Source organism: Capra hircus, chromosome 15, assembly GCF_001704415.2.
Source record: "Capra hircus breed San Clemente chromosome 15, ASM170441v1, whole genome shotgun sequence".
Taxonomy (NCBI): domain Eukaryota; kingdom Metazoa; phylum Chordata; class Mammalia; order Artiodactyla; family Bovidae; genus Capra; species Capra hircus.
Window position 1 is genome coordinate 52650437 of NC_030822.1, and position 22305 is coordinate 52672741.

Below are 22305 nucleotides of genomic sequence, written 5' to 3' on the forward strand. Positions count from 1 at the left end.
AAGAAAATCAGAAATTTGTGCATGAAATTTTTTACTAACAGTGATTAACTTTTGTCCCTATTTTAAAATAAGAGTTTTAAAATATAATTCAAGTAACAAAAATGTTTTATCAACTTTATCCATTCAAAAGCACATAGCTTTAGTAATACTTCACAAATTGCCAACCATGTTTTAATTCAGAATTAAACCACCATAGATGGCTCTTGGCTTTAATTTAACAATTCCTGAAGAAAAATTCATTCACAGAGCTGTGTAGACTCAATTTTTACAGAGAAAAAATTTCAGGATATCTCTGAAACGCACACGTTTCCAAAACTTGAGACAGTGCTTTGCTGTCTAGCATAGTTTACTTCCATCTCAATCTGCTTCTCTTGAAAACAGGCCACAACTTTGGCTGGATAATTCAAGACACATCCTGAGATTTGTTCTTAAAAGCTGCCACAAAACCTTGAAGCATAATTCATACTCATCAAAAACTCTGGATCTCTCCTGAAAGTAGAAAATGGATAAGCTGAATTATGTTTTGTGTTTCCTCTGCGTTCATTTTTTAAATGTCTATTTTTGAAAAGTGATGAGACTCTTCTTCACTACAAAATAGTGCACCGGGCAGCTCAGCACTGGAAACTAAGTTTTCCAGTCATCAACAACTCAATCCACAGATCCAGGAGGAACCTGAATACCTGGCCTCTCATAAAAAAAAAAATTTCATCTGAAATTTTGAGTTCAGTGTGTTGGCTGTCTTGTCATGTTGATAAACAAACTGCTCCTCTGTGAACAAATAAGAGTTTCATTTCTTAGATCAGGGGAAGGAGCTTGACAAATCTCTTTGAGTTTTGATGACTAGAATTTGGCATGTTTCTCATACAAATTGGGCTTCCCTGGTAGCTCAGCTGGTAAAGAATCTGCCTGAAATGCAGGAAACCCTGGTTTGATTCCTGGGTCGGGAAGATCCACTGGAGAGGGATAGGCTACCCACTCCCGTATTCTGGGGCTTCCCTGGTGGTTCAGCTGGTAAAGACTCCACCTACAATAGGGGAAACTTGGATTTGATCCCCGGGTTGGAAAGATCCCCTGAAGAAGGGAACAGCTACACAGTATTCTGGCCTGGAAAATTCCATAGACTGTATATTCCAGTCAGTCAGTTCAGTCGCTCAGTCATATCCAACTCTTTGCAACCCCATGGACTGCACCATGCCAGGCTTCCCTGTCCATCACCAACTCCCGGAGCTTATTCAAACTCATGTCCATCGAGTTGGTGATGCCATTCAACCATCTCATCCTCTGTCATCCCCTCTCCTGCTGCCTTCAATCTTTCCCAGCATCAGGGGCTTTCCCAATGAGTCAGTTCTTTCCAATGATTCAGTGGCCAAAGTATTGGAGTTTCAGTTTCAGCATCAGTCCTTTCAATGAATATTCAGGACTGATTTCCTTCAGGATTGACTGGTTGGATCTCCTTGCAGTCCAAGGGACTTTCAAGAGTCTTCTCCAACACCACAGTTCAAAAGCATCAGTTCTTCCATGCTCAGCTTTCTTTATAGTCCAACTCTCACATCCATACATGACTCCTGGAAAATCCATAGCTTTGACTAGATGGACCTTTGTCGGCAAAGTAACGTCTCTGCTTTTTAATATGCTGTTTAGGTTGGTCACAGCTTTTCTTCCAAGGAGCAAGTGTCTTTTTTTTTTTTTTTTTAATTGGAATGCTTCACGAATTTGCATGTCATCTTTGCACAGGGGCCATGCTAATCTTCTCTGTATCGTTCCAATTTTAGTATATGTGCTGCCGAAGCGAGCACAGCAAGTGTCTTTTGATTTCATGGTTGCAGGCACCACCTGCAGTTATGTTGGACCCCAAGAAAATAAAGTATAGTATAGTCCACGGGGTCACAAAGAGTTGGACACGACTGAGCAACTTTCACTTTCACTCTGTACAAATGAACCAAATATCCATATTCTGCCACCCTTTCAAAATGTTCTGTATGCTCTGGCTAGTATGGACAGGAACATGGGGGAATATTAACAACTCCAAGCTGACTCACCAAAGGCAGGTACCCTTAAAGCCTCTGTGATATAGGTTAGTCAGAATGTCAAGGCTGGAGTGACCTGGAAGATTATCTCGGCCACTCTTCATTTTAGAGATGAGGAAGTTGAGGTCCAGAAAGGAGAAGTGGACTTCTCAAGGTCACTTGCAGGGTCTGTGGTAAACCCAGGTTTTCTGTCCCTGGTTCAGTGCTCTGTCTGACATCCTGCAGCAGCTTATTTGCTTCAAGTCCTGAGTAAAGTCTGGGAGAACAGGAACCAGGATCCTCGAATTTACTAGTGTTGTAATCCCCTGAAACTTGCCCTCATTTAGGAGTGAAAGACTTTTTTATTATGATGAAACCCTTATGAGACTTCCCCCTTCCAATCTGTCTTTTCTGAGGCAACAGCTCACCCTTATTGAGTGCTGACTGTATGCCAGCTGAGTTCTAAGCGCTTTGCTCATTTACTTCTCACCCACACCAAATGATAGCTACTATTAATCACAGTCCCCACTCTACAGATGGGAAAACTGAGGCACTCTGAGGTTACATAATTTCCCCAAGGTCATGCAGATAATTATGTGTGGACCTGGGACTCAGATCCAGGCTAGATCCAGAGCCTCTACTCCAGACTCTCCTATATTCTAGGAGGAGCAGCCTGTTCAAGGAAGGGGAATGAAGATGCTTGTACTAGCTGAAAGGCTTTTTTTCTTCCTGATTGAAATTATCACTACAACTTGACCTTTCAAAGACACTGTGCTCCCATTCTCTCTCCACATGTCCCTCCCTCTGTGCAAGAACTTCACAGACCCAATGTATGTGTCACCTCCCCTACCTGGGTCCCTGTCTCTGATTCTCCCACTCGATTGACACCACAGCCTCACTACCCATTTGCCTTTCAAAGGATGACCATTTATTCAGTTTATAAACTCCAGTTTGACTTTAATAAATTAAATTCCAAGCCATCACACAGCAATGGACATCATCATCTCCCACTATACAGAGGGGCAACCCTACTCTTGCTCCATCATCACCCAGTCTGTAAATAAGACTCCTAAAGCCATCTCTCTGGGGAAGGCTTCCCAGCAGGCTCCTGGCTCCCTCCTTCCAACAGAGCCACTGGTCACAGAGAAGGCATCAAGTACAAAAACGGTAATAAAGGGGGAGGGAGGGATGAGGAGCAGAAGGGGAGGCAGGGAGTGGGGAGTACCTGCCCCCCATCCCGGGCACCAGCCCGGCATTCTATGAGCTGCCAATGTCCTCAGAGGCAGACACTGGTGCTGGTCGGGGTGGGGACCTGAGGGAGGTGTGGGAGCCCCATCCCAAAGGGAATTGCCAACCCTCCTCGGACAGGAGAGAAGGGTCACCTGGGAGAGATGCCCTCTATCCACTGTTCACTGAGGGGCCGGGACCACACGTATAAATAGAAAAGAGAATAAATAAGGGAGAAAGGATCATCTGAGGAGCTGAGCACCCTGGGACTCCTCTGAGGGGGTGGGTGTCAACAGCAGGCAAACGGGCCTGAGGAATGCCCACAGGTGTCAGGACAGAGCCTCCTCTTGCTCCCAGCCACCCACTCCCTCTTCTGTGTCCTTGGCAACGGGTGTCCACTTCTCATACGCTTCCCGTTGCAAGTACCCTTCCAGCTGGCCCCACAGCCCAGGGTGGATAGGGCTTCCTGGAACTCGGGGGGCTTCCCTGGCCCAGGCTGTTGGGAATCCAGGGAGGGGAATGGAAGGGAATGTGGGGAAAGGGCTGAGAGGACTCCCGCTCTCTCCTAGCTCAGAGGGTGAACAGGGCCCTCAGAGCTGAGGGCTGGGGTTGCCATTGGCCTTGGGTTTAGATTTGAAGGAAAAGCGCTTGATAAGACGTCGAGAAAAGCTGCCAGCCTTCTTTCGGACGCTGGGTGTGGTCGCCGTGTTGGAGAGGTCATCGTGTGATTGGCTCAGACCAGCTTCCTTCTGACGTGGCCTCCGGCGGAAGATGAGCTTCGTGCCGCTGCGCAGAAAGCTCACTGTAGGGAGAGAGGGGAGGCTGAGGGGCGAGGTGGGGAGCAGAGCGTGGAAGAGCATGAAGGGGCCCAAGGCATGGAACAGAAAAAACATGCCCTTTCTGCGAAAAACATGGCGGCGCTCGTGGGGTTCTGTGTGCACTCCTGAGGAGGAATGTCCCAGGGCTGGCTACTCTGTGAGGACAGACCCGACAGTTGGGCCTCTTTACTATAGAAAGAAAAAAGCTGAGCAGAGGTGTTCCTAAAAGCCTATAAAATCACAAAGGGACAAAGTGGGTTGACCTTGATTGTTGACTAGATTCCAGGATGTGAGCAAAGAGCAGTATGTCTGGAAAACTTTAAAGGGGTAAATTCAAGACCAATATAATGAGAAAGGTGCTTACACAGCAGGCTTTGGACTTAGGACCCTCATTATCCCAAGAAGTGATGCAGGCTTAAATCATAAATAGTTAAAGACATAAATCATAAATAGTTAAAATAGTTAAAGACGCACTGGCAGAGGGAGGAGGATATTTGGGGCAAGTCTTACCACCTTATAAAGTAGAACTACCGCAGGTATGCAGCGACTGTGTCACTGCTACAGTCACACTCCTAGGGTTGGCCTAGGGAAGGATTTCTTATAGCGGAGAGAGTACAGAATGACGAAAGGAAAGAGAGAAGAAAAGAATAAGGGAAGGAAGATATGCCCTTAGATCCGGGAAGAGAGAAAAACAGAGGTTTTTTAAAAAAGGGAAATAGTTTTGCATCTCTTCTTATTACCCGCGCCTGTAAGATCCAAGCCAAGACCCAATGTAGCAAGACCCCAGTCTTTACTCTGGCGTGGCTGAAACAGGCTGGGAACTCTGATGACCCCTTGGAGGAGGAAGGAGGAGACTGGCCTGAGGCTCCCATGTCCCTAAGTGTCCAGTGGGACCCAGGTGATGAAACTGGGCATCAAAGCGGGGGGAGTGGAACAATGGTAGCACAATAATTAAGAATTCGCTTGCCAATGCAAGGGACATGAGTTCGATCCCTGGTTGAGGAAGATTCCACATGCCTTGGAGCAACTAAGCCTGTGTACCACAACCACTGAGCCAGAGTTCTAGCTCCTGGGAGCCACAGCTACTGAAGCCTGAACGCCTAGAGCCTGTGCTGCACAACAAGAGAAGCCAGCACAATGAGAAGGCCACACACTGCAACAAGGAGTAGCCTCCACTCTCTGAAAATAGAGAAAGCCTGCACGCAGCAACCAAGACCCAGCATAACCCCACAATAAATAAGTACATTTTTTTAAAAAAGGAAGGGCTGCCAATATCACCCCACCTTTGTGATCCTTGAGACTGCGGGTTTCCAGGGCACCAGTAGACCCTGTTTCCGACTCAACATCATCCACAGAGGGCCTCTCAGAAATGTCCGAACGTGTTGTCTCATCTGCTTCCTGGACACTTGTGGGACTGGAGAGGGCATCTACGGGTCCTGGGGACATGGCTGGGGGGTCTGAGGGAGGTGAGGAGGGACCTCCGCTGGGCCCTGCATCATCCTGTATTGAGGCGTCCAAGGATGCCGCATAGCCCAGGGACAGTGCCAACTCATCCTGAGCGATGGGCACCTGGCAGGAAGGACAAGTTTTAACGGGCAACAGTGACCCATGAGGGCTTTCTCCTGAGCCCCCCTCCTTTCCCCGGAGCCCTGTTACCTTGGAAACACCCGAGATGATAAGTGTGCTACGCTTGGTGGGTGTCTTCTTGGCTGCCCGCCCACTGGGTTCAGTCAGCTGGCGAATGGCTGTCTCTGCTACAGGGTCCAGGCCGTTGGAAAGGTGGCTCTCCCCTGCTGGATGACGGATACAGAAGACGGGCAACCTGACTCCTCTCCAGCTCCTTCTTGGACTTGAACTCCTGTGCCCCCCGCAAATTGGTTTTTGACTCCGGGACTCCGGTGTCAACCACCACTCACACTTCCCAATTCCCTACTCACGGCTGCTGCTGTGGGACGTGCTGCTGGGGCCACCACTCTCACTCAGCACCGTCGTCGTCTTCTCGGTCACCTCAACCTTGGACGGGGAGCGGGAGGGGGAGTCTGGTGGGTGGGGGAGGGTCAGTGAGCTGGGAGGTGCTTTAGAGTGGCCCCCACCCCCTACTGTCTTTATTGAGAGGCAGACTTTGTCTGACTCATGACTAAGGCATGATTAATCACAGGGGTGACTAAGAAGATGCCACGGGGACAAAAAGATACCACAGGAACCAATAGGAGTGTGGGAAAGAGCCAGGGGGCCCACCAAGGGCATGAAAATACCGAGAGTGTGCAGAGATGGCATAGGGGTCCAGTGGAAGGAGGGGTAATGCCATGGGACCCGTAGAGCTGGGAGAAATGTCATGGAGAGGCCCTGGAGTAGAATTGCCACTGAGGTCACTGGGTGTGTTGGAGGGTCCCAAGGGCTGCTAGAGGTTGAGGGGTGAGAGAGGGGCGATTAGGCAGCTGGGGCTGGGAAAAGGGAAGACAGACGTGTGAAAAGACAGAGGGGAACTTGGGGAGGTGGAAGTATGAGTACTGTTGTGGGGGCTGGTAGGTCCAGGCTTAAAGGGGAGAGGGCTAGTTAGGGAAATGGACAGATGTACAGGAAAGTTTAGGGCTTCCCTGGGGGCTCAGATGGTAAAGCATCCGCCTGCAATGCGGGAGACCTGGGTTCTATCCCTGGAGCAGGAAGATCCCCTGGAGAAGGAAATGGCAACCCACTCCAGTATTCTTGCCTGGAAAATTCCATGGACTGAGGAGCCTGTAGGCTACAGTCCATGGGGTGGCAAAGAGTCAGACACGACTGAGCGACTTGACTTTCACTTTCAAGGGAAAGTTTGAGAGAGGCATAGGCAATATGGAAGATGTGGTCAGAAAACAGGAGGAGTTGGAATGAGGGCTTTCTTTGCCCCCTCCCTGTCCTGCCACAGATCTGCAGTCCAGGGCCCCTGGCTAGAGCTGGACTCCCAGGCTCCTCCTCTTTACCTAATTTGCCATCTACCCGGGGCCGGGACTGGACAGTGGTGACTGTGGTGACAATGGTGCCATCCGGCATGATGGTCCGGTCCAGCTCAATCTTCTTGGTAGGTGTGATGCTGGGGCGTGGAGTCGAGGGGGTGGAAGTGCCCAGGTTCCGGGGGGAACCCTCCTCATACTGAAGCTGCCAAGGCGGAAAAAGGAAAGAGCCAGGGCCTCAGGACTGGCCTTCCCCTGGGTCTTCCCGTTTCCCCACCGGGAGCAGCTTCTCACCTCTATTGCCATGGTGGCTGCCTGCCCCAGGGCTTTCCCCGGCCCAGGGGTGAGTGGGCACACCTGTCTTCGGGACAGTTGTCTGGAAGGGGAGGCCACAGACAGTGTGGCCTGGCCCAAGAGTTCAGCTGGGGAAAGGGGTGGCACTGTGAGTTGGGTCCATGACCAGGCAGCCCCACTCAGCACCCACCCAGAGGTGCTCCTTCCTGCCCCATACTCACTGTCTCCACAGCCGCTACTCCTCAGCACTTTGAGGATCAGCTCCCGGCTCTGGGGGCCCAGATCCCTGTGGCCAACAAGAGGTGGGGCAGGGAGGGGGAAGATTAACAAACTGAATCCACCCTTGAATTGATCACAGGCCAGAGGCAGAGAGTGCGTGCATGTATGCTCAGTTGTGTTTGACTCTTTGCGACCCCATGGAGTAAAGCCCACCAGGCTCCTCTGTCCACGGGATTTCCCAGGCAAGAAAACCAGTGAGTTGCCATTCCCTCCTCCAGGGGAGCTTCGAAACCTAGGGATCAAACCTGCATCTCCTGCGTTGGCAGGCAGATTCTTTACCACTGAGCCACCTGGGAAGCCCAGAGGCAGAGAGAGATGGATGTAAATAAGATGGAACAAGTGCTCCAATATGCTTCTAAATACAGACTCTTCCTTAGAAAATGGGACGGGGCTGAGCAGGGACCATACTCCTCAGCTGGGCATTCAGAAATTCCAGGTTCCTGCCTTTCCAGTCTCTATGTTGACTCACCTTCTTTTTCTTTTACTCAAGTTGTTCCCTCTGCCGTGAACCCTTGGTCTCTCACACTCTGTTGAAATCCTACTTTTGTTCAAAGGTGTGGTTTAAATGCCACTTCCTCCATGAAGCCTACTCTGATCTTTATTTTTGTGGAATTAAGCTCCCTCACCTAAGCACGCCCGTGGCACTTTTTATAAACCTGGGCTGGAGCACTTATACCGTCTTCTTGATGCACATCTGTCTCTGCTTTGAGCTGGTGATCAACTCAGGGTTGAGGTAGGTGCAACTTGATCATGTCTGTAGCCCTTGGGACTAGGCCAGGGCCTGGCATACAATAGAGGCTCACAGCAAAAATTAAGAGCTGAAAACAGCTGATTCATGTCAGGGCTCTGCTGGAAGGACTTGATCTCAGTCCACGCATGGGAGCAAGGGTGGGGGCTGGGGAGTCACTCCTTACAATGTCAAGTCCTCGCTCCACTCCACCTCAGGCCCAGCCCTCGTGGGCTTGGTCCACTTCTGTTGCATGGGGTTGTCGAGCTCAGCTACACAGCACACTTCCCCAGTGCCTGTGAGGAACCACAAACGTAAAAATGCTCATATCCAAGCTGAGAGGCCATTGAGTAGTAGAAAGGTCATACCCTGGGCAGAGGGGCCAGGAATGCCTGCAGCCACAGCCTTGGTAGCCCACCAGAAGCTTCTGGCTCTCACCTTCCAGCTCACCTCCCAGGTGAGATGCTCGAAGCTGCCTTAGGAATAACCGGATAGGTCTGGGGATGGATGGCTGGGCCTGGGGCGCCATGGGTGGCTTCTCACTGGGAACCTAAGAGCAGGAGGAGGTAAAAAGAGCTGCAAGAATCCCAAAACAGTACACTGGAGACAACATGCACGCAAACTATTTGCTTTGAGTGCCTACTCACCAGGCCCCCAGGGGCAGAGCAAGCCCTGAGGTTGACCATCATAGCTGGCTGGGTGCTGACTATGGCATCCTCAATCAGCTCCTCAATAGTAGAGAGCTCTACTTGCTCCTCACCTCTCTGCAGGAAGGGGAACAAGGAGGTGAGGCCCTCAGCTCTGCCTCCCCCTCCCTGTTCTGTCTCTTCTTTCCAGCCCTTCCCCCTTACCTCTCTGGCTTGCAGCTTGGGAAGCACCGTCAGGCTGAGATCTGGGCGATCAGTGAAGGCCCAGGATACAAGCAGGCCTTCGCCAAGGATTTCCTCCAGGTTGACTTCCAACTGGGGACAAGGGATAAAGGGACTGGGTTGACTTGCCCGACTCCTCCAACCCCTTAGGACCCTCTCTTCCCAAATTCCATCTTAGAGAGAAACCAAACCAAAAAGGCAGAGGCAACTGAACCTCCCGCCCCCTGCCCAACTCCATTTCCCACACCCCCTCCACCTGTGTTGGTGGCAGTGTCAGAGTGACGTGGTAGGTCTCCATGGAGACGGCAGCGGGGGACTGCTGGGTCACAGAGACTGGGAACATCACCTCCTCAGCAGAGAGCTGGCAGTGCAGCACCTGAGACAGCCAAGGCACGGAGGCAAGGTCAGGCATGGAGGAAGATGCTCAACTCGGCCCAGCCCTGTCCTGCCTGGGAGTGGGTCAGCAGACCCCTCTCCAGTTTCCCTTGGGAATCACCTTTTGGAGGGTCCAACTCTTTTGCAACTCCTTTGTGACCCCAAGGACTGTAACCCGCCAGGCCCCTCTGTCCATAGCACTTCCCAGGCAAGAACACTAGAGTGGGTTGCCATTTCCTTCTCTGAGGGGATCTTCCCGACCCAGGGATGAAACCTGAGTCTCCTGCGTTACAGGCGTATTCTTTGCCACTGAGCCACCAGAGAAGCCCTTGGAGTGGTCATAAATTCATAAAAGAATGATAAAATTCAGACTTCTCCAGAAAAATGCAGATATGCACACAAGTACTACATTTTGCCTGTAACTTCAATGGGATTCTCTGACCTCCTGAAGCCAATTCTGGGATTCCTAAGGCATTCACAGACTTCAGGTTAGAACCCTCAGAGTAAACGGAACTCAGGATCAGCCCCCACCCCAGTCCTAAAGAAGGCAGTACCCATCAGACCCTTACCATGGTGCGCTCTGATTGGTCTATGCAGGTCACATGACTGATGCTGGCTTTGGGTGGGAGTTGGGGCACCTCCTCAAAGGCGATTTGGATGGAGCTCTGGGGGAGTAATGTGGGCATAAGGTCAGGTCTCTGGAGCTGCCCCTGCAGGGCTGACCTACTCAGTTGCTGGCTAGGCCCTGGCACTGCAGATGCTTCAGCTGCAGGCTGGCTTCTGGCTCCTCCTTGGCACAGGGCTTTAGGACAGGAAGTGTTTCTTTTGAATCACACCTCTTCAGGGGTCTGCAGGTGTGAGGCAGACCTGGGGAGCTAGACCACCTCAGAGACCAGATCACCTTGAGCTGAAGACCCTAGATTCCTCCTTGAATGCCAGGAGCCTTCCTCCTCCCCCTACCTTCTTCCCTACCCCTGAAGAAAGGTGTGCATAGAAAAAACAATAATAAAGGTGTTGGTGCCACCTATATATCCTAGCTGGGCAGGGAGAGACACGCTGAGCCAAGGGTGAAAGCAGTAGAGCCACTTATTCAAGACAAGAACTAAGCCTTCTTCCAGCTAAATGGGATGTGGAGGCACAAAGTATGACTCTACCCATATTCTTGGAGATGAAGGCTAGCTCAGCATGGGGGAACTTTACCAGAGGAACTGGGAAGAAAAGCAAGCTCAGAGGGCTCAGCAGCCAGGGACCTGGCTAATTCCTCAAGGCAGAGAGCAAGGTGGCATTAGGGAGCAGAAAGCTGCTTAGCTTAGGTGTTGTAAGAGCTTCCTAATTCTTCCATAGTGGAAGCAAGCTGCTGCAGCCCCATCCAGGGAGCAGGATGGGAAGAACTGAGGAGGGGGCACAGACAGAAACAAATCCACAGGGCTCATTTGCCTGGCAAACTGGGGAAAGCCAACTTCTCTGTTACTGTAGCAGTCTTGTCCGAAGGTCAGGCCAAGGGAGATGGGTGGTTAGAACCCCAATCTTCCCACCCCCTCCAAGGGAGGCTAATGTCCAGCTGAGTCAGCTGTCTTGGGGAGTCAGCTGTCTTGGGGAGTCGGTCGTCTTGGGGAGTCAGTCCTGACAGAGGAACAAGGTACAGGGAGAGCTGGGTGGAAGACTGAGTTCATGGTGCAGACTGACAGATGCCGTCTGGCTTTCTGGTCAGCTGGGTGAAGGAGGAAGAGCACTTTCTTGTGTGTCTACTTCTGTTTCCAGGCATCTGGGCAGCTAGTTGAGTGAAGCCCTCCAACTAGTGGTGGCTGGAAATGGAGAACCTTCTGAGCGAGGCGGTTCACAGGCTGTGAAGGCCAAGAAGAGTGGGGACCCCAAGACAAGGAGGTCTCACTTCCCACTCCCACCTCAGTCTTATGACCATGCTTCCTGCCCCACTTCCTAGGAGGCCAGCTGCTGGTGGTGCAATGGGAGGAAGTAGGCTGGGCTGGTTTGTGACTGACCCTCAAGGGACTGCTCTAGGCTCATATGCTGGGAGGGCCATGGATTGTCAGTCTCCTTTCCACCTGAACACCTTTCCTTCCACACAGACATGGCAGGGAGCATGAAGAAGGATGTGTTAGACTGGAGCAGTGAAATTACTGAGGGATGGGGTGAAGGGTGGGATTCAGGCTTCTCAGGGACCTGCCTGGTCACACCAGGGATCTGGGGCATGAAGTGCTGACTGGGTGTGGTGGCAAGAGGACCAGGCAGATTCTTTCACAGGTGCACCTGTCTCTTTTCTATGCCTGCCAGCCCTGCTCTCCCCCCACTGCCCCCCCCACCCACACACACAACCAGCACCTAGGCTAGGCGGAAGTGCCCTGGGGCACAGGGATTAGCGTTGCTATGAGAACAGCAAGTTGTGCACCGGTTTGGAGCCAGAGTACCTAGACCACAGGAATAGAAAATTTGGGATATAGCTGGATTTCCACAATGCCCAGTCACACCTGCACCCTTCTCTCTGATCCCAGAGGGGAAGAGATGCCATGGGGTTCCTCAGTTGATCCCCACCCCCATACGATCCTCCTGGCCTGAGCAGTCCTTCCTCTAAAAAAAAAAAAAAAAAAAAAAAGGCAGAGTGGGGGGACCATCTAGGTCCTGTCCAACTCACCCCATCCCTGCAGGCCTGCTCGTTCAGCGCTCGAACCCAAGCCCGCTGCCAGTTCTCCCGGAAAGACTTGAAGGCGAAGAGAGATGCCAGAAGGCCCCGGACGCCTGGCTCCTCGGGTGCGCCGGCCCGAGTCGCCCTTAGCCTCAGCAGCGAGCGCCACACGCCCAGCTCCCGCAGGGAGACGGCGGGCTCGGCAGCGAAGGCGGGTCCCTGGCCCCGGCCCCCGCGGGCCCGCGCCAGCCACAAGCTCCGGGCATACTGCAGCAGCCAGCCCAACACCGTGAGCAGTGAGGCGGCGAAGAGGATCAGCAGGGCTGCCCAGCCCACGTCCCGCTGCCCCCAACCCGGATCCATGCTCCGCGTGGGTTCCGGTCCCGGTTCCAGCTCAGGCTCAGCCGCTGCCCCGGGGGAGCATGGCCCGGGCGGGCCGCGGGGCGGGGGCGGGCTCCCCCGGGGCTGGGCGCGCGGGATTGGGGGCTCTCCGAGGCTGGGTGCCCGGGACTAGGGGGTGCCACAGATCGAGAAGAGGAGGTTCCTGGGGGGTCGCGACGCCGGGGTCCCTCTCTCCGTAGTCCGGGGCCCTCCTCGGTTGATCCGCCAGTGCGACCCGGGTTAGTCGCCGGCCAGCGCCCGACTCCTCCCACGGCGGGCGCCCCGCCGGACCCGGGCGGAGACTCGTCTGCAGAGACGCTGTGGCTCACGGGCCGGCACCGGCTCCCGGAGGGCTGCGTGCGCAGAGCTGACACTGACAACACGGCCGGCCCCCCGCCCCCACCCTGCCTTAAAGGAGCCGCACCCGCGGGGGCGGGGCTTAGGGAGCCGGGAACTCCAGCTCTGGAAGACTGTGGGAGGAGGAGCGGAACGGGGAGGAGGTCCCTGGGTGGGAAATAGGCGGGATCTTTAACTACCCCGCCCCATCCTGGAATCGGGGGTACTCCTGCTCCCCTGAGCTCAAGGTAAGAGTAAGCAAGAGTAACTGCACTCAAAGAGATGCCGCCTCTGCTTTCCCCTACGCTCCTTAGCTTTCCATAGTTTGGACGCCTGTGGGGTTAAAAAGGAGGTACCCCCTGTGGATAGCATCAACCCCTTATCCCAACACTCCCAGGTTCCGTAGCTTCTTGGTTCCTAGCCGAAGCTAGGCTCTGGGTGTGTAGCTGCAGAGCATCTGTCCTAAACAGAAGCGCCTGGCAGAGGTCCAGCTGATACCCACCTGAGAGAGGTTGAGAACATGGAATATTGACCCCCCTCATCCTAAGAGACAGCCTATTAACCTCCTTGCTCGTGTGGGTTTGTTCTGGAGATACTTCCCAAGCCTGGGGCTGCTTCTGTTTTTAAAAATAATGTATTTCCATAGTAACAGCTTCTGCCTAAGGAGCACGTGTAGAGGGGTTGGTAATGAGAAGGGAGCTGGCACTGCAGCACTGGACTATCAATAGATTCAGCCAGAGGACTGAAATATATGATATCTCAGCACGCATCCAAAAATGTTATAGGTACACTCTGGCCTCAGAATCCATCCCTTTTCCTAGATGTAAGGGGATGGATTCCATTCCTATAGGACAGAGGCTTGTCATTGCTTTCTGGAGGCAGGGGAAGGAAAATTCTACAAAAAGATTCAGAGGAATCTCCATTCCCCAAGAGGCCCTTTTTCTCTACATATATATGGCAGGCCTTCCTTAGAGAGGTAAACAGGAAGGTGTTCAGTATCTCTCTCCCAAATCCAGTCATTAGTCTGAGCAATGAGCACATGGAAGTGAACAATGTCCTCTTAAAGTGTGGGGCTGCAGAGCTAAGCAGAACCTGCCACGTTAGCGACAGGGTGCCTGAGCCATGGGAGGTGTACGAAAGCCTGGGGCATCCCCAGATTTCACTCTAAGGAATGGGGTGTGGGTGACCTTGCTGTGGCCCTGCCCATGCATCATCATTGGATTCCTCAAACTATAGGTTTCCCTTGTAGCTCAGTAAAGAACGTGCCTGCAATGCAGGAGACCGGGGTTCGATTCCTGAGTCGGGAAGATCCCCTGGAGAAGAAAATGGAAACCCATTCCAATATTCTTGCTTGGAGAATCCCATGGACAGAGGAGCCTGGCGGGCTACAGTCAGTCGATTGGATCGCAAGAGTCAGATGTGACTTAGCAACAAAACCACAAACTACAGAAGTCCTAGAGTGTGGATTTTAGAGGGCAAAAAAAGTGGGGACCCTGTATTAACTCATCTCTCTTCCCGCATATTCAGTCAAGATACTTTAAATATAATGAAGTCAACTCCTTCAGGAAAACAATCATGTTTATTTCAGTTTGTGTCCCTACAGTACTTAAAAGTTTCCCAAGCACAAATTCTTTGTACTTTTAAGAAGTCTAACAGAGGGACTTCCCTGGTGGTCCAGTGGCTGGGACTCTCTGTGCTCCCAATGCAGGACCCCCGATTTTGGTACCTGGTCAGAGAATTGGATCCCACGTGCCACAACTAGGAGTTTGCATGTCACAACAAAGATCGAAGGTCCTGCATGACGTGGCTGGGACCCAGCACAGCCAAATAAATAAATATAAAGAAGCCTAACAGAAAATATTCCAATATACATGTAAACACTGAGATATTCTATACTGTTTCCATCTTTTGAAAATCTATTTGTATCATCTAAGGGGAATGGGAGATCTTGGGGCTTGCTGATAAAGGAGAGGCAGGAAGAAGTGGAAAAAAGTAACTCAGCTGCCTGGAAAAAGCCACAGATATGGTCCTGTAAGTGTCATAGATCCAAACCCTCCAAAGCTGTCTCATTATGACTTGTTCAGCACTGTGAAACATTTCTAGGACAGTCTTTTCAGGCAATCGGACTTAATAATGCATTGGCTTTGCTTACTGGAAGGCACTCAGGGCTCCCTAGCAGGAGATGTGCATCTCAGACATTGCCTGCTCAGCCCAAGAAACCAGCTGAAACCATTGACAACCCACCTGATCCATGGATCCTAGGATGAGTATCAGCATATAGGCAGATGCTTTGAACTTGTATCAGGACAGGCACAAAATTTCAAGTGTGCCCAATCATGTGTTTGTTTCTCCTTGTGAGTCTGATAATCAATTGGGCATTTACCATCATGGGAACAAAAATATTCCGATTATATAACAAGTATCCAAGTAACCATGTTCTGATAGTAACAGGTATGCATGTTACTATCCATGAATCCCCAGTGTCTTGTTTTTGAACAAGTCCCCTACCCTCTTCCAGTGGAGGTTGTGGGGGAGGGCTAACGATCTCTGGAGAAGAAAGAGACGAAGGTTCCCAATGCCAAGATGGGAAGATTTATTAGGATTGGCCTCCTAATAAAACAGGAAATAGATACAGACTATTCCTCAGACCTCCAGGGAGTCTCAGCCTGCTCCTGATCAACCAGATATCTGAATGCTGCCTCCTCTGGGGCTCTCACAAGCTCCTCCTTTCCACCTGCTCCTGGTGTCTCACTTTCCCTGTTTGAAAGGCCCTTCCACTCTTGTCACATACTGAAATCTTTGGAGATATTACTCTTCCTCAAGGTCCTCTCACTTCCCCTGGTCACAACTAATTGTTCTCTCCTATTGCCCTCTGTACCTCTTTCAGATGGAGACTCATTATATGTGTTGATGCCTTCTATATAGATATCTGTGTGCTTACCCCCAGGGGGACACCCTGTGGAACAGAAAACACTTTGCCTCTAGGGAATTACAGATGCACACTCATGTACCCATGTGCAGCTAGCTGCACACTCACACACAGAAAAACAATACCAGTGGGATAATAAGTACTGAAAAACTGGTGGAATACAACTATCAATAATTACTGGCTTGATATATATATATAAGCCGTATATATGGCTTTATGTTGTTAGTTAGAGCCACCTTCAGATGGCTCAGAGGTTAAAGCATCTGCCTGCAATGCGGGAGACCTGGGTTCGATCCCTGGGTGGGGAAGATCCCCTGGAGAAGGAAATGGCAACCCACTCCAGTACTCTTGCCTGGAGAATCCCATGGGCAGAGGAGCCTAGTGGGCTACAGTCCACGGGGTCGCAAAGAGTCGGACACGACTGAGCGACTTCACTTTCAAGTAGAAAGGACATTTGAGAGACAAGAGGGACTACCTTTGGCCTAAAAAGAGTCAACCTGACTCCGACTTTTATTCCAAAGAATGAAGAAACTATCAGCATACTTGAGTTCTCTCCTCAACTTCCTCGTGATGATTTCTTCCCTGAGGACTGGAAATCATTTGCCACCTAAGAGCCTGTGAATGCGTAACAAGGGAAACAGGTGCCAAGCAAAAGGCACCTGACCTGGAGGGAGAAACCTGCCTGGGAACTCCTCAGGTTTACAAGAAGCCAGAACTTTGGGGTCTGGTTCTCCTGCTTAGTTCTTTCAAAAGCCTCGGCCTCACCTCCTCGGATTGGAAGGCTGCCACAGTCTAATGATCCCGCACGAAGGAAAGTCAAGTACTGGGTTAAATCCAAGACCTGAGAGCACTCCCAGCCCCATCAGTTCTGAAGTGCGCCGCTATGTTGCCCGGCAACTAACTGCTATTGCGGGGGTAGAAGGTGGGTGGGATGATGAAGGAAAAGTACCTGAATCAAGGACACCGGAAAACATGAAGTGGGAGGGGTTTTTCAAGTGTCGGCGCTTAAAATTTACATCATCTTCCAAACTGTAGCTGAGTTTCGGGGAACTGAGTTGTGTTTAGCTTGGCTTCCTTCTCAACGTTGACTACCTTGGCGACAGGTTTTCTACAAGGAGCAGGTGCTGCTCTACATCCTTATCCCGCCTGCCCTCCCCCTGCCCCTCCTGCTTCCTGTAGCCATCTTCCCTGTTCCAGAGGCGTCCCAGAGTAAACGCCAGGCATTGGCTCTTTTAGCGTGACCAGCAGAGGCCGACGGAGCTAAACCTGACGTGGAACCAAAAATAAGCCGCGTCAGACACGTGGTACAAGGAGGCGTTCATCTTGGAACCGGGCAAGGAGTTTTTCCGCTTTGGGCTGTACATTTCTAATATGGTGTTGCGAAAGAATCTGCTTTTGTTTGTCCTTCTTTAATTGCTTTTCCAGATCCCTGGTGATGATTCATCTCTCGAATCAGGGATTTGGTTTAAAATCACACTTCTGTCCCCACTATTATGCCCGTATTAAAAATGGCCGCCTCCTTCCACTGATAGTTGCTCTGCGAACTAGATCCGGGCGGAAACAGTGGGTAAGCAGAGGCAGAGGGGCAGAGCCAAGGTTGCTTCATAGAGGCTCGCGGGAGTCCCGAAGGCGGCTCAGGTCAGAGTTGTTGGGTTTTGCTCAGGCTGCTGTAGGAAGAACCAGCCTGTGGGGAGTGGCTACATCTTACTGCTGGAGCTTGCCCATTAGCTAAGAAGGCGGCCGAGTGGGCCCCCTGGCAGGTCACCATGTGGGCCTTCCCGGAGTTGCCTATGCCGCTGTTGGTGAATTTGATCGGCTCGCTGATGGGATTTGTGGCCACACTCACCCTTATCCCTGCTTTCCGAAGCCACTTCATCGCCGCGCGCCTCTGTGGCCAGGACCTCAACAAATCCAGCCGGCAGCAAATGTGAGGGGCCGGGCAGCGGGGGGGAAGGGGTGGGCAGAGGCGGGGACTGGAATGCTTGACTGCGCGCTAGACAAAGCGCTAACCTAGCAGCCAGCCCGGGATCTGGGAAGTGGAGGGCAGATCTGGTTAGTATTGGGGAAGGGATGGAGGCGGAAAGGTGGGACCCTTGGGTGTATCTGGGACTCCAGTGGTGGTGCCCTTCCCCGCCAAATTAGGTGACGGTACTGCTTGTATTAGTGAGTGACCACGCCCCCTTTCCTCTTTTCCCCCCCTTCACCTGACTTGCTGCTGGGCCACAGCCCAGAGTCCCAGGGAGTGATCAGCGGTGCTGTTTTCCTTATCATACTCTTCTGCTTCATCCCTTTTCCTTTCCTGAACTGCTTTGTGGAGCAGCAGTGTAAAGCCTTCCCCCACCATGAAGTAAGTGGGTTAGTGCGGGCGGCTGCCTGGGGCTAGGGCTAGGAGTTAGTGAAGTTATTTGGGTTTGCGGGGAGGAGCTGAGAACGGACGAAAAGACGGGTCTTCTTGAAAGGAATGGTGAAGTGGGAGTAGGCTGGAGCCATGACATGCCCGAGCCTCCCCCAGTTTGTGGCCCTGATAGGTGCGCTCCTTGCCATCTGCTGCATGATTTTCCTGGGCTTCGCGGATGATGTGCTGAATTTGCGCTGGCGCCATAAGCTGCTGCTGCCCACAGCTGCCTCACTACCTCTTCTCATGGTCTATTTCACCAACTTTGGCAACACGACCATTGTGGTACCCAAGCCCTTACGCCCGATCCTTGGCCTGCATCTGGACTTGGGTGAGTAGCACTGCCACTTCTGCCCCTATGACCCCTACTTCAGGGCACCCTTGCCTTCCCTGAGATATCCGGCCGAGCATCCTTCCTGGTGCTCCACATTCTCCTTCCTGTTTTGTCCCCACCCCCCACCCCTCCCCCCCGTGTCTTCTTAGATCCTTTTGTTGACCTTTCATCCTGCACTTGGTCCTCACCACTTTTGTCAGAAGAATATCCTTAAATCCTCATTCCACAGGCGGCATTACTTTTCTTATTGTCTTCTTCCCGCAGGGATCCTGTACTATGTCTACATGGGGCTGCTGGCAGTGTTCTGTACCAATGCCATTAATATTCTAGCAGGAATTAATGGCCTTGAGGCTGGCCAGTCACTCGTCATTTCTGCTTCCATCATTGTCTTCAACTTGGTGGAGCTGGATGGTAGGTGGGATTGGAATAGGGAGAGAAGTCTGAGTGTTAAGGAAGCGGCCTGATCTCTGGCTTTGGGGAATTCAGAAAAAATGTGATATGTGAGTAATTACGGAAAATAAGGGGAGCTATTTACTTATTAATAGTAAGTTACAAATAGTAACTAAGATTTGTTAAGTGTGAGAAAGAAAGCCTAGCATTTATAAAGGGTTTGTCACTAATAGGTAGGCCATAGCCTTCTCCTATTGAACATAAACAATTTTATAAAACCCCAAATCAGATAGGGTAACTCTATCTGTGACCAAAACCAGACCCTCTCTATAGCTGTGTCTGAGAATAGACAAAACCACAGGAACACAGTACATCTCACAATGACCAAGATCCCCTGCTGGCTAAAATGAATGGTTGCTGCTTCCTTCTGATAACAGTTCAGTTCTTCTCACTTCTTGGATAAAAATTATTAAGCTTCTCAATCATGGCACTAACCCTGCCGACAGCACCCAGTCCAGGGCAAAACTCTGTTTCCTTGCATCCTCTGCAGAATTACTTAAAACAAATCCTATAACAAGTCCTCCTAACACCTCCTTACTGAGGCATCCTAAGGTTCCCCACAGTGTGTGGGTTCCAAAGTGTCCCTTGTTACACCTCAGTAAACTTAGCTTTGCCTCCAGGCATGTTTCTAGTGGTCTTTGGCTGAAGGACCTCCATAAGGGCTTATTAAAGGGAAAAGAGGAAAGGGGGCGTGGTCACTCACTAATACAAGTTAAGCACGTTAAAAATGTAATCTCACTTTAAATTCTGTAGCAGCTCTATGTGGCAGGTATTTTTTATCAACTTTTTTCACAGATGAGAAACTGAGACTCGGAGAAGTTAAACGTGTCATGATAGGTTAAATGTGTCATGATCAAGCTCACTCAGGAAGTAAAGCTGATATTCAAACCAGGGTGTGAATGGTCTGAACCAAATGTAAGACAGTAACTAGTTTAGGAGGGGTTCATGAAAGAAGTGAAGTATTGGAAATTGCCTGGGCGATATACAAGGGGTAGTGAGTCCTTGAGACTTTAGAGAGGTGGACTGTATAGCTTGGGAAAGAACTTAGAGACAGAGGAAAATAGGACCATGATGTGCAGGGGAAGTGGACATCAACTTTTCCTTCTTTCTTTTCCCCCTTCTTCCAAAGGTGATTATCGTGATGATCACATCTTTTCCCTCTACTTCATGATACCCTTTTTTTTCACCACCTTGGGACTGCTCTACCATAACTGGTAAGTAGGCCTGTGGACGGGGGGACAGCTCTTTAGACATGTGGCAGGTATTGTCGTGATTGTGACCCATCTCCTGATACAGAGGCTAAACCTGCACATCTCTGTATTTTCTCTGGGTCTTTAGTTGGTTATATTGTTAAGTCTTGGGCTTCCCCAGTGGCTCAGCGCTAAAGAATCCGCCTTCAATATAGGAGACCTGGTTCAATCCGTGGGACAGGAAGATTCCCTGGAGCAGGACATGGCAACCCACCCCAGTATTCTTCCCTGGGAAATTCCATGGCAGGCTACAGTTCATGGGGTCACAAAGAGTCAGACATGACTGAGGGACTTAGCATGCACACATTCGTAAATCAGTCACTGGGGCAGATGCTGTGGAGCCCCCAGGAATAGAAGGAATCAGGGCCTTGGTTCCTGGAGAGTTGCTGGGAGAGTGGGAACCCTCTCTGAGCCAGATCTAGCCAGGGCTAGCCCAGTGCCCAGGATGTGTAATGTGAGATAAAGGATTGCTAACACCTCTTGCTGCTGGCTCAGATCCTCTCCCCCACGCAGGTACCCATCACGGGTGTTTGTGGGAGATACCTTCTGTTACTTTGCTGGCATGACCTTTGCCGTGGTGGGCATCTTGGGACACTTCAGCAAGACCATGCTCCTCTTCTTCATGCCCCAGGTGTTCAACTTCCTCTACTCACTGCCTCAGCTCCTGCATATCATCCCCTGTCCTCGCCACCGTATGCCCAGGTAGCTTTGGGGCTTGAAAGGGACATCATAGCTTTGTCACTTGGGCTGCCTTAGACATTTGCTGTGCAAAGGGAGTGGACCCAAAGAAGGGCTTTCTCCACACAGTTAGCCCTTTATACATTACAGAGCACATTTAGTTACATGATCTCATTTAATGTTCACAGCAGCACTGATCACACAGAAGTATGCAGCAGAACCAGAAATAGATCTCAGGGTGTTTGACTCTATATTCAGTGCTCTTTCTATGAGTTAACCACAGTGAGGAGAGTTCTTTGTGTAGTGGCCCAGTCACATGAAGCTCTCTTCCCCTGCAGACTCAATACCAAGACAGGCAAACTGGAGATGAGCTATTCCAAGTTCAAGACCAAGAGCCTCTCTTTCTTGGGCACCTTTATTCTAAAGGTAACAGGGTAACAAGGAGGTAAGGCTCTAGGCTGCCATTCTGAATTCAGGGAATGGGAAAACCTAGGCCTACATCAGACCCTAGGGGAGTTTGCAAGCATTCAGCAGATCCCATTCCTGAAGCATAAGTATTAGCAAAAGTTCTCTCCACCTTTGGCCTCTCCAGGTAGCAGAGAACCTTGGGCTACTGACGGTGCGCCACAGTGAGAATGAGGATGGTGCCTTCACTGAATGTAACAACATGACCCTCATCAACTTGCTACTTAAAGTCTTTGGGCCCATGCATGAGAGAAACCTCACCCTCTTCCTGCTGCTGCTACAGGTGCAATGCTATTGGGGGTGTGGTTTACACTTCCTTGTCTCCCTCTCTCCAGGGTTCTTACTATAGTTCGTTTCTCCTTGCAGGTCGTTGGTAGTGCTGTCACCTTCTCCATTCGGTACCAGCTTGTCCGACTCTTCTATGATGTCTGAGCCCCCGATCCATTGCCCTTTGCTTCACAGCCTCCGGGGTTCCTGACTCAGGCCAACATCTCCTGGACCAAGACTGCCAACTAGCCCAGGCCTCTCCCACCCTTCATTTTCCTCCAAATTTTGTTCTCAGCATTTCCTTTCCCCTGTGATTATTGACACGTGGGCCTGTCTTGCTCTCTAATGACTGGTGATTGGACTTTGCCTATGGCTTTCTTCAGCTTGCCACTCTCCCTCTCCATCCCATCTTTGCTGCCTCCTAAGTTGGGGTACTGTAGCTTTTATGCAATTGCCCACAACTCTGACACTCAAGGAAAATGCTGGACTTGGGGACAGAACCCTGGCTGGGGATAGAGACACAGGTTCAAAGGTGACTTGACATTTGACTATAAATTAAGTATTCTGATGATTAAGAGCAGACCGGGGGCCAGGTGCTCCCAGTGGTGACAATAAAGTATTGTCTTTTTCTTGTTGTTCCTATAGGTATATTTC

At 51.0% G+C, this 22305-nt stretch overlaps 2 protein-coding genes across 5 annotated transcripts; one reads left to right on the forward strand and one right to left on the reverse strand.

Moving 5' to 3' along the window:
• On the reverse strand, positions 2912–12956 carry C2CD2L (C2CD2 like). 2 transcript variants are annotated; one of them, XM_018059681.1, is made up of 14 exons: positions 12176–12956; positions 10095–10190; positions 9407–9526; positions 9133–9243; positions 8929–9045; positions 8720–8831; positions 8469–8577; positions 7497–7561; positions 7276–7403; positions 7012–7186; positions 5989–6090; positions 5708–5844; positions 5335–5620; positions 2912–4035 (listed from the first exon to the last, which is right to left on the reverse strand). In XM_018059681.1, exons 1-14 carry the CDS (start codon positions 12527–12529, stop codon positions 3824–3826), a joined length of 2124 nt encoding a protein of 707 aa, XP_017915170.1. In that variant the 5' UTR covers positions 12530–12956; the 3' UTR covers positions 2912–3823. The 2 variants fall into 2 exon arrangements, with proteins under 2 accessions (XP_017915170.1, XP_005689695.3); XM_005689638.3 differs by having other exon boundaries at positions 2938–4035; positions 5708–5841.
• Positions 16665–22286, forward strand: DPAGT1 (dolichyl-phosphate N-acetylglucosaminephosphotransferase 1). 3 transcript variants are annotated; one of them, XM_013969550.2, is made up of 10 exons: positions 16667–16933; positions 17049–17739; positions 18039–18159; positions 18325–18538; positions 18806–18952; positions 20121–20205; positions 20755–20943; positions 21258–21345; positions 21512–21667; positions 21751–22286. In XM_013969550.2, the coding sequence occupies exons 2-10, from the start codon at positions 17579–17581 to the stop codon at positions 21814–21816; spliced, it is 1227 nt and encodes a 408-aa protein (XP_013825004.1). In that variant the 5' UTR covers positions 16667–16933; positions 17049–17578; the 3' UTR covers positions 21817–22286. The 3 variants fall into 3 exon arrangements, with proteins under 3 accessions (XP_017915171.1, XP_013825004.1, XP_005689595.1); XM_018059682.1 differs by having other exon boundaries at positions 16665–17739; positions 18418–18538; XM_005689538.3 differs by having other exon boundaries at positions 16667–17739.